The sequence below is a fragment of the Nylanderia fulva genome, unplaced genomic scaffold, assembly GCF_048542155.1.
Source record: "Nylanderia fulva isolate GAGA-0341 unplaced genomic scaffold, ASM4854215v1 Scaffold59, whole genome shotgun sequence".
Classification (NCBI taxonomy): domain Eukaryota; kingdom Metazoa; phylum Arthropoda; class Insecta; order Hymenoptera; family Formicidae; genus Nylanderia; species Nylanderia fulva.
The window spans coordinates 22,036-33,986 of NW_028190687.1; the positions used below are offsets into that span (position 1 = coordinate 22,036).

The 11,951-nt window shown below is 35.1% G+C and overlaps 2 protein-coding genes and 2 long non-coding RNA genes across 6 annotated transcripts in view; all 4 read right to left on the reverse strand.

The window, feature by feature from the left end:
- LOC114945754 (uncharacterized) overlaps positions 1-87 on the reverse strand; it is a 4,448-nt gene extending 4,361 nt beyond the window's left edge. The window contains 1 exon segment of the mRNA XM_085487655.1: positions 3-87. Coding sequence (XP_085343781.1) covers positions 3-87 — 85 coding nt within the window.
- A 3,865-nt stretch (positions 88-3,952) lies between these two features.
- LOC146720894 (uncharacterized) lies at positions 3,953-4,999 on the reverse strand. Its single transcript, XR_014925858.1, has 3 exons — positions 4,786-4,999; positions 4,351-4,584; positions 3,953-4,228 (listed from the first exon to the last, which is right to left on the reverse strand). It is a non-coding gene; the product is annotated as an uncharacterized LOC146720894 (long non-coding RNA).
- A 145-nt stretch (positions 5,000-5,144) lies between these two features.
- LOC146720895 (uncharacterized) lies at positions 5,145-6,490 on the reverse strand. Of its 3 annotated transcripts, XR_014925860.1 has the most exons (4): positions 5,916-6,489; positions 5,632-5,831; positions 5,366-5,537; positions 5,145-5,288 (listed from the first exon to the last, which is right to left on the reverse strand). It is a non-coding gene; the product is annotated as an uncharacterized LOC146720895 (long non-coding RNA). The 3 variants fall into 3 exon arrangements; XR_014925861.1 differs by having other exon boundaries at positions 5,366-5,482; positions 5,632-6,490; XR_014925859.1 differs by having other exon boundaries at positions 5,632-6,490.
- Positions 6,491-8,630: 2,140 nt separating this feature from the next.
- On the reverse strand, positions 8,631-11,094 carry LOC146720896 (uncharacterized). Its single transcript, XM_085487649.1, has one exon. It carries the CDS (start codon positions 10,772-10,774, stop codon positions 8,648-8,650), a length of 2,127 nt encoding a protein of 708 aa, XP_085343775.1. The 5' UTR covers positions 10,775-11,094; the 3' UTR covers positions 8,631-8,647.
- Positions 11,095-11,951: the final 857 nt, after the last annotated feature.

Genomic DNA, 11,951 nt, shown 5'->3' on the forward strand with positions numbered 1-11,951 from the left:
ACCCCATTCTGTCCAAAGTCTCTTGTCTTGCTTCCTCCCCTGGGAGCTCTTCTCCATCTGTTTGTAAACGTGCGGAATGGCCAACATTTCCGACCGACTACAAACAATGCACTCTTGCATGTGTTGTGTACTTTGATATATGATGTTCGCGCATGGTGTTGTATTACGCGTGTGAATACGTTTGTAGCCCGGATACTCCCACTACTATATTATTGGTATGCATGGAGTATGCGTGGATCGAATGAGATAATGACTCTGCCCTCCTGCTGCTCCTGGTCTCTCCTCTGCTTCCGGGGCCGCTTTTCTCTCCTCGCCCCTTTTTTCTCTTTTCGACTTTGTTGCAGGAGGGAGGAGAGCTCTGCTAACAAACAAAATCACGCACCGTAAGCAAAAATAAAGACACTGGTGGAGAGAAATTGCGAAACCTTCAAGCATAGAGTAATCATAGATAGGGTATAACTCGAATTGCTTCATCCATATTGAGGATTTCGAAATATTATAGAGATCAAATGTCCTACATCGTCGCGACTTTCTCGTTAAATACAACACCTGGTGTCTCAACACGGGTGTCTCCGCTAGCCCTGGAAAACTGGTCGCGAGACCCTACCGACCAACTACCTAGAAATGTTGTACTCCTTGAATCTAAAACTAAACCTGCTATCCCATAAGATCAAATCAACCGACTCCTAAGTACCTGGAAACCATGCAAACCCTCTGCTACAGTTTAAAAAAGAAACCGGTTATATAGATAGCGCGGGACGTTGCACATTATATAACATAAAGTATCGTATAGGGTATATAAGATTTCTCTGTCTATTTTTATATATTACTTTGTCAAACATCATCCCTTGATAGATTGGACACACACACGATTCCCCTCAGAGCAAAGTTTTAGTATTAGAATATATCATTATAAAATTTATCGCGTCTTCCCTCTCTGACCGTCGTACCTCTTTCCTACCTCCCTTCCTTCCCACTCTGTCCCTCTCCTTGTCCATTGCCGCTTCCCTTTGTCCTCACTTCCTTTCTCTATCCTTTTCTCTCTCGCCGTTTCGTCGGCCTTTTGTATAAATAGAAATATCGTGTATTTGCTGGAGTTCTAAGATAGGATACTCTCAATATACATTATAAAAATATCTATATATCCCAGAGAACAAATAACCCGAGGGGGTGGATGAAGTAGAAGCGGACTTATCAGAATATGGGGGTAATGGTGGTTTTTTGTTTTTTTTTTTTGTTTTTCATTAGAACTTGAACCTACTGCATTTGTTGTTATCTAACAATTAACACTTGTGGGTTATTTTAATCTTTACGAATTTTATTATAAGTCAATATAGAAATTGTAACGATATATATAAAACTTACTTAGGTGCGTGATACGACATTTTCTAGATCAGTATTTGTTGGGAAACGAAAAACAATTTTGAATCTTTTATCAGTATCTGTAAAAGTAGTGATAGAATGTGGGAAGCCATTAATCGTTTTGGCTGAGCATGTAAAAATTCAGGAATAGAATTAAGAAATAAGTCACAACAGGTCGGGTCGATTATATCTTCTTGCAAGGAACCCCCTCCCTAGCCCCTCCTCCTTCCCCCTCCCCCCCCACCCCTCCCGTCCTCTACCTGCTCCCCTCTTCCTCAAACTTTACCCTTCTCTCCCCCCCCACATAAAGAAAGATTTACTGTCAAAGTAAATGTTAATTTTAGCTCTGTTTCCAAGTTGTTTAAAAAAACAAACATACCGTCGTTTCAAAGTGTTTACCAAAACGTAATTAATATAAAAAAACAAGACAAACATAACAAGAGATACACCAGGGACAGTCATAAGTAATAGACCGCACAATAAACCAACTCGTACCCCCCCAAAACAAGCACAACCCCCACCCAAACATGTGGAAACCCCGTTTACCCCCCCCCCTCCCCCCCTCTCCCTCCTCTCCCCCCCCCCCCTCCCTCAACTTCCCCCCGTCCGCCCACCCCTGCCCCACCCCACATGTCCCCCCCCCGGGGCCTCCCCCCTCCCCCCCTTTCCCCCCCTTCACCCCGCTTTTGTTTTATTTCGCTTCCTCGTCCTTTTCTTCATCCTAACCTCCCCACGCTCACCGCTTTAGAGTTTACTGATTTAAGCATAAATAGAGTCCGGTTAAAACGACAATACAGGACCTCCTCAACCTGTATAGCGAATCCCCAAGCAAGCGTGAACGCCAAGCGGCAAACCAAAGAAGGGCGTGGCAACTGGTAAGAACAGAGCGCAGGCGGCTGAGCGCGTTTCTTTCTTCTCATTCGAATCGTTCAGTATAATAACATCATTTTCATCCATCGTTCGCGGACGAATTCTAAAAGAATCGTCAGTAAATCATTTTCATTTCATCAAGTGCGTTCTCGAAAAAAGAAATATTCATCATTTTTCTTTCTTTAATTTTCTTTCTCTTTCTCTTGTGTCACCGCGTCTGGAGGTGGCCACATTTTTCTTCTTTTTTCCTTTCTTACATCCTGATCGTGTTCGTGTGACCATACAAGCTATGGAGCGCATCTTCAAAAGCAAAAAAAGAGCTGATTTTTGCTGGCATATGCAAAGTGACTCACTAAAAACCACCCACCACCAATTAAATATCATAAATACATATGGTACTATAAATATATATTATATGCTAACAAAATAAATAACAAATAACACTAACAGGGGAAGCGCAATCCCGTAAATACAGACTTCATTCATAATTACTCATAAAATACATTAATTTTTTATTTGGACAATAACAAAATATACATAACATAGTGCCCTATTCCCCCTTAACCACTTCCCCTCGCCCCTCTCCTCTACCCCTCTCCGCCGTGGTTCGCTCCACCTTCTTCCGGTCCTTCCTTCCCCCCCCACTCTTTTCCTGCCCCCGGAGTTTCTTCCCTCACCCATCTACCAGCTCTTGCCCATCCCTTTTTTACCCCATCTTTTCTCCACTCCTCTCCATTTTCGTCCTCATTTCCTCCTCCCCGCTCTTGATCCGGCTGCTCGATGGGGCAGAAGCGAACGATATTCGTGGTGTTAGGCCACCACAAATAACAGCCAATTCAGTATTCTATGAAAATCCAATTTGTGGGAATCCATCGGAGAAAATTCCTCAGCTAAAAATGTGTAGCAATTGCGAACAATTTTTGTTTCGTCGGACAGTTTCGGACCTTTTCATCTTGAAAAAAATATATATGGGCAAATACAGAGTGTCTTATATTCGCACACCCATCCATTAGCGCACACCCGTAATGTTCAGGTTAGAACGATGAGTATCGAGGATGTGTGCTGGCCAGTTTGACACTATAGCTTCCCCCCCCCTCACTACTAATATGTGTGCTATGTAATATTGTACATAGCTATTATTCTTTGTTAGAATATAAGTTTGTTAGAAAACGAAAGTATTGTCGTGAAACAAGGGGCGTTGGGTACAAAATAATCTGAATTATAGGTAATATCAAATATTATTTAATTATTTTCAACAACTTAAAGCTAAAACCAACCATACATAGCAATATATGAAAATCAAAATAGTCATAAAAAACCTGCAGTATTATCTCATCATTCTTTAAAAAAAAACACTAAAGTATTTAATCTTGGTAATGATAAAGCTGTTAAAAAGAACATAAAATTACTGCAAGATGAGAATAATTCTTTAAAAGAAAAAATCAAAATAAGAATAATTAGGTACATGTGTAGCATTCATCATCCACACCTTTCATTTACACTCTACACTTTTATTACACCTTACACTTTTCACTGCACTTTTACACTTTTTACATCTTTATACATTTGTAATAACTTCAATTCATTAATATACATAATGTTTTTAAGAAAAATCAATATTTCCATAACAACACATTCATTCATTTATTTGTTACATATTAATTCTTTTTGTTCTTTAGCTTTATACTTTCAATGAATAAACATTATTTTTTCAAAGATCTGGTGAATTTATTTATAAGTCGCTACATTTTTGGTGACCCCGACGTGATATTAAAGCCGACGTGATATTAAAGCCGACGTGATATTAAAGCCGACGCATTTTAAAGGCTGATGCGGAATAAGTGCCAAGTGATCGTCGTAGACTTCTGCGAAATATTATCATCGCTTGGAAGAATTGCTGGATATTCTGATTTTAAGAGATTCATTCTCCGGATCTTTGAAACATCAGAGGCGGATTAGTCCTTCACGGAAATTCTCAAATCATTTTATCGGATTCCTGGAACAAGAGGAAAATGCCAATCGATAGATCACCAGTTAGACCCTGTTCGGATACACAGATTGATATGGATTTGGCGAGCGGATCAAATCAGGTTGGATCAGAAAATATTAATATTTTACCTTCTCAAACTGGACATCAGGTGAGTGATCCTATGTTACAAATTCACTCAAATGAGTTTCGTTTATTAAAACTACCGACTTTCTGGCATAAACAACCTAAACTCTGGTTTGCTTCTATTGAAAGTGAGTTTACGGTTTATCGAATTCGATCAGATGATATTAAATATAGTTCTGTCATTCGTCATCTTGATGAACAAGCCTTAGTAAACATATCTGAAGTCATTGAAAATCCACCTAAAACAGATAAATATAATTATTTAAAGAAAATATTAATAAATCGCTTTACGGATTCAGAGGAAAAACGTTTGAGACAAATATTAGCTGGAATTGAACTTAATGATAAAAAGCCTTCGGAATTACTTCGAGAAATTCGTCATTTATCTGGAGGATCTTTAGCAGATAGTGTTTTGCAAATGATTTGGCTTCAACGCTTACCACATAGAATTCAAACGACTTTAGCCGTAGTAGAGGATGTTCCTCTTGTTAAACTTGCGGAATTAGCCGATAAAATTGCTGATCGGGACGGCAGTTTGCAAGTCGCGGAAGTTTCCAATAATACAAGTAATAAATCTTCGGATTTCGCGGATTTGCTACGAAGAATCGAAGCTCTTGAAGTTTCTCGTCGTCGAGATCGTTCCAAAAGCCGGTCTAGAGAGAATAGAAGATTTAGATCGTTATCGCGTAAGAAAGACAAATCAAATAAAGATATTAAAGATACATCAATTTGTTTTTACCATAAGAAGTTTGGTGATAAGGCCAAACGATGTACTTTACCTTGTTCTATGTCCAAAACATTCTTGGCTTCACAGGAAAACTAAAAACGCCGCTTAAGACTGAGGCTGCTTACGACGGTGTTTCTAACAATCGCCTCATTATTTTCGACAGACATTCAAATTTGAATTTTCTTGTCGATACGGGCGCTGATATATCGTTGTTACCTAAAAAGGTTTTATTGAAGCCGTGGCATACTAATTTAAAACTTTTTGCCGCAAATGGTACTCAAATTAATACTTACGGTTCTAAAACTTTAATTTTGAACCTCGGTTTAAGGAGAGAATTCAAATGGAAATTTTGTGTCGCGGATATTCAACGTCCTATTTTAGGCGCCGATTTCCTTTGTCATTTTAATCTCCTAATTGACATTAAAAACAAGAAATTGATTGATAATGTTACCGGTCTTACGAATACTGAAAAAATTCAAGAAGTTGCACATTTGTCAATTTTTACCACATCTCCTGATTCTGTGTACCACAAATTTTTAACCGAATTTCCAGGACTCACCCGTTTTTCTCCAATTTCCTCGGTAAAAACACATGGTGTTGAACATCATATCGTTACGGAAGGTTCTCCTAAATTTTCGACTCCCAGAAGACTTACTCCTGAAAAACTTAAATGTGCCAAGGAAGAATTCAAGTCTATGATGGAGCAAGGAATTTGCAGACCTTCAAGCAGCTCCTGGGCAGCCCCTCTACATATGGTACCTAAAAAGGAACAAAATTCTTGGAGACTGTGTGGTGATTATCGTGCACTCAATTCAGTGACTATCCCGGATCGTTATCCCTTACCTCATATTCAAGATTTTTCTTCTTCACTTTTTGGTAAGAATATCTTTTCTAAAATCGACTTAGTTAAAGCGTACTATCAAGTACCCGTCGCTAAAGAAGATAATCACAAAACAGCTGTCACTACTCCATTTGGGCTTTTTGAATTTGTCGTAATGCCTTTCGGTTTACGAAACGCAGCCCAAACTTTTCAACGGCTCATGAACTCTTTACTTAATGATTTGAGTTTTGCCTTTTGTTATCTTGATGACATTCTTATTGCTTCTAAAGATGAGAAAGAACATATTGCTCACTTACGCATTATTTTTGATCGTCTTCAACAAGCTGGAATGACAATCAATGTCGCTAAATGTCTTTTCGGTCAAAGCGAGATTTCTTTTCTTGGTTACTTAGTTTCTAACCAAGGAGTTAAACCTACATCCGAAAAAGTGAAATCAATTATTGATTATCCTAAACCTAAGACACTTCATGAATTACGCAGATTCTTAGGAATTATCAATTATTATCGTCGCTGTCTCAAGGATGCTGCAAATCATCAAGCTCTGTTAACAGAATATTTAAAGGACAGTCGCAAGAGGGATAGAAGAATTATTTCTTGGACTAAAGAAGCGGAATTAGCTTTCGAGTCATGTAAAGAAGAACTTTTACAAGTTACTACCCTTTCTCATCCTGCTCCTCATGCTCCTCTTATTTTAACTTGTGATGCTTCTGACTTTGCTGTTGGTGCATCACTTGAACAGTCTATTGACGACGATATCAAACCAATAGCATTTTTCTCAAAGAAACTAGACAAAGCTCAAAGAAATTATAGCACTTATGATAGAGAACTTCTTAGCATTTATTTGGCTATTAAACATTTCAGACATTTTGTTGAAGGAAGACAACTGATTATCAGAACTGATCATAAACCTTTGATTTTTGCTTTCCGTCAAAAATTGGATAAAGCGTCACCAAGACAGATCAGACAATTGGACTTTATTGCTCAATTCTCTACAAATATTACCTATATTTCTGGAAAAATGAATTCAGTTGCTGATGCTCTGTCAAGAATTGAATCTATTTCAATGCCTATTATAGTTTCTTTAGAAGAACTTGCTAATTATCAGAAAAAAGATGAAGAACTTCAAGTTTTACTTTCTTCAAATTCTTCACTTCTGTTGAAGAAACTTATTCTTTCAGGATCAACCATACCTATTTATTGTGATTGCTCTTCGGAATTAATTCGTCCATATGTTCCTAAACTCTTACGCAAGAGAATTTTTGATGTTGTTCATGGACTCGCTCACCCCAGCGGCAGATTGACATCTAAACAATTACTACTGAAATTCATTTGGCCTTCTTTGAAGAAAGATGTGAAGGAATGGACTCGAACTTGTCTTCCATGCCAACGTGCGAAGATTTCAAGACACACCAAGAATTCTCCAATTAAGATTGCAATTCCTGATCAACGCTTTCAGCATGTGCATTTAGACATTGTTGGACCACTTCCTATTTGTCAAAATTACCGTTATTGTCTTACTATGATTGATCGTTTTTCCAGATGGCCTGAAGCTGTTCCTATTTCTGAGATTTCTGCTGAAACTATTTCTACAACATTTTATTCACATTGGGTAGCACGTTTTGGTTCTCCTATCAGCATTACAACAGATCAAGGTCCTCAGTTTGAAGCAGCTTTATTCAAAGCTTTAACAAACCTAATTGGATGCCAAAGGATTAGAACTTCTGCTTATCATCCTGCTTCAAATGGAATTCTGGAAAGATGGCATAGGACTTTGAAAGCAGCGATTATGTGCCACGAAACAATCAACTGGATAGAATCTTTACCTTCAGTTCTTTTGGGATTACGTTCGTGTTTCAAAGAAGATTTAAAAGCTTCACCTGCAGAACTTCTTTATGGATCCACTCTTCGTATTCCTGGAGAATTTTTCATTGAAGAAGATTTTCCTGCAGATCCTGAAATCTTTCTTGAAAAACACAGGATTCATATGAGGAATATCAGATCATCTCCTACAAGTCATCATTGCAAAAGATCACCTTTTGTTCACAAGAATCTTTTTGATTGTACTCATGTTTGGATTAGAGAAGATACTGTTAGGAAGTCACTACAACCTCCTTATTCTGGCCCTTTTCCTATTGAGAAACGTATCTCTGATCATTTATTTGCAGTTAATGTTTCAGGAAGAGTTGTCAATATTTCGACAGAACGTCTCAAGCCAGCCTTCATTCCTAGAACTTCAGATTCTACTGAACTTTCTACCAGATCTTCAGCTCCTGTTCCTGCTATTTCAACTCCTGTTCCTGCTATTTCAACTCCTGTTCCTGCTACTTCAGCTCCTGTTCCTACTACTTCAGCTCCTGTTTCTGCTACTTCAAATCCTTCTTCTTCTTCTACTGTTGGAAAAGCTTTACGCACCTACCCACCAAAGAAGAAGAAAGTCCATTTCGCAACGAATATCGTCACTTGGGGGGGAGTACTGTAGCATTCATCATCCACACCTTTCATTTACACTCTACACTTTTATTACACCTTACACTTTTCACTGCACTTTTACACTTTTTACATCTTTATACATTTGTAATAACTTCAATTCATTAATATACATAATGTTTTTAAGAAAAATCAATATTTCCATAACAACACATTCATTCATTTATTTGTTACATATTAATTCTTTTTGTTCTTTAGCTTTATACTTTCAATGAATAAACATTATTTTTTCAAAGATCTGGTGAATTTATTTATAAGTCGCTACACATGCATGCAAAAGTGGAATTATAACAAATGTGTTTTGCAACTCAAGATGTTTTAATTTCAAACATTTTGTTTTTATGTTTGTTGCCGGCAATTTTTCTATGTTAAAAGGACTTGTTTCCAAAAAAGTTTGTATACCCAGTAGTTCTTTAGAATCACATGGAGTGTTAAAAAATGGTTCGGTATATAAAATTCGCTTTACATTTATGTATGGAACATCATTACTATCTAAAATTACTTCTAAAATAAATGCCAAAGAATTATCGTTCAACAAACAACAGTTTTCATTTTCTTTTGTAAAAATATTGAAGCCATTGAACTCTAAATGAGATATATCATTAGTGTTTTGAATTGTCTTTTTAAAATGAATAATAGGATATGACTTTAAATATGATTTTTCTACTGGAAGTTGATTTAATTCGAAAATTCGATTAGAATATTCCTCTAATGGTTTGCCACAATTTTTTATTCGCTTTTTAATTTTTTGCATGTGATTCTCAAATTTAAAACAACTAAAAGCATCTAAACATCCCAAAGTTTTGACATCATTTGCAAGATGTTCTAAATTATGAATATTATGTGAAAGATATTCCAGTCCAAAAGCATTTCTATAGTTTGAAATAAACCAGGTTATCAAGGAATGTGCGAAATCGTTAAGAACTAAACATTTTTTTGGATCTGCAAATATACGAATAGCTATACTTAGTGATAAAAAATGATTATAATAGTCTTTAGACAAAAATGGCTTTAACAAAACTAAACCCAAATAAAGTAAAAAAAGGCGAACTTCCGTAGCTTTCCAACTATCAATACATATTAAACTTTTTGGCATTCTCGCAAATTCTTTAGTTATAAATTTTCTTGTGTCAAGTAGATGTTTATTAATAGAATCAATTGCAACTTTGGATAATCTTACACCTTTCTTACCCCTGACATAAAATTGTAATAAACGCCTCGATCCTAAACAAACAAGGTGCATGTAATCTAAAGGAATTTGTGAAATCATATCTATAGGGAGATTTTCTAAAATTGAATCACCTATATGATGCTCCTCTTGACTACGAGTACGAAATGATACATTTGTTCTTAGTGTGCAATTAATTTCCGGAAAGACAACTCGATTACATACAAAATCACCTTCTTGAAAACATTTTGAACATGAAAAATAACCTGTGTGACCTTTGGTACATGTGATTAATGATTTTGCAGGAGCATCGCATAAAATTGCATTCAATATGATTTTACAATAGAAATTATTATCTAATAATATACCATCTCGAAAAACAATTTGTGCTTCATTAACAAAAGGATGAAGAAAATCATTTACATTATTCGGTTTGGACATTCCGTGAAATACCCCAACTGCAAAAGGCTCGGTATAAAGATCTTTAATTTCAATTGATGCGAGAATAGGCCAAAACTGGCTACTTGAACTTTTACTTAAAGGTAGACCATCGATATTAATATTTATTTTTATTTCACGAGGCATAATTTTACAATATTTTGATATAGAGTATTTTATTCCCGAAGCTAATCCAAAATGAATGTATCTTCCACCACTAACAGCAGATATATTTTGAAAAGTATTACGTGGTGTTTTCATTAAAGTTCTACACGTTTCAGGTAAATCATTATGACCATGTTTCCGCAAAATAAAAAGAAGTTTATCTACAGTACCTTGAGGAATACAATGCTTTGAAACTAAGATTTGCAAATCTTCTTGTAAACTTAAGTTTTGTACATTTTGTACCGAGATTTCATTATTAAAATCAATTGATTTGGAAGAAAAATTAGACAATGAAGAACTATCTTGATCTGATGCAATAGGAATGTCAAAACTATTAGATGCTGAAAAATTATTATTCATTGATGGATTAAGGATATTATTGGATGCATCAAAAATGTTATCACTGAGAAGAGTATTAGTTTCATTTGAAAATGTATTCTCTGAGTTAGAATTACAGGCCATTTCTATATTAGCAGAATTAATTTTAAAATGTTTTTTGGAAACATTTGATGTTGTAGTTGTAATTTTATGTAATTGTGACATATGACATGAAATCAATTGATTTTTACGTCTTTTTGATAAATGGTGATATGTTTTTGGCATGTTGATAATTTTGATCGATTATTTAAATTAGAACAAATTTATAAAATTAAGTTATAGTAGTTAGAAAAAAATAATAAAATATTTGAATATTAATAAATCTTAGTTAACTATATAAGATACAAAATCATATGCAAATATTAATAAAATACAAGTAAACTTTACATACAAATAATCAAATTAATCTGAAACAAAATGCGAATAGATAATATGGCAATAAGCATATTAAAAATTAAATAAAATATGCGATATATATATAAACTGTATATGCAAAATATCTTAAAGAGCAGTTTTAAAAAATTAATACACTTATTGACAATGACTTATTGTAAAATATATGATAAAATATATGAAAACCATAAAAATTGATGCTTCGATGACACTTCACAAATGTCTAATGATGAATAAAATATTATTTACTGATTGAATCTATTAAGTATATATAATATTAATAAAGAACATAATATGCAAATAATAATTATGAAATAAAACATATATACAATATATATATATATATATATATATATATAGCGTACAGATTACAATATTTTTTATGGCTATATCGCTATATAACCTAAAAAATTTTGCAATATTAATAATTGTGTTGTTTAATAATATTTACACTTTCCGGCTTCTTCAATATATAAATCCAGCATTCCACAGCTCATCCACAATAATTGTGTACTTACGATAAACGAATTACGATCAAATAGCAATAGCTCAGGGTCTCTCGAGATGTGGCGATCAAATCTTTCAACGGAGAGAGTTTTAATCTCTGTAAGAAAAAGTATATTAGAGGAATGACGAACATCGCAGTTATATAAAATATATAACAGTCTTATAATAAGTACTTTAAATATACTTACAGTCTTTGGTTTATGTAAAGAAAGTGAATCTTTTGCAACACGAAGGCACAGCACAATATTTTTTGCCGGCTTTCCCGCCAACAATAATTCAACCATAAATCATATTTTATTAGAGAGGCGATCACGTATTACTGCGACACCAGCGCTACTTTAATATTGGTTTTTCATTGTCACCACATTATGCATTTAGCACGCGGGAAAAGACCGTGTGAATACAAAAACCGCGAAATTTAGCAGCATTGCACAAAACACGCAAATGAAGAAACATATAACTATTCTTCGTACACATTATATAACAACACAGTAAACGAGTT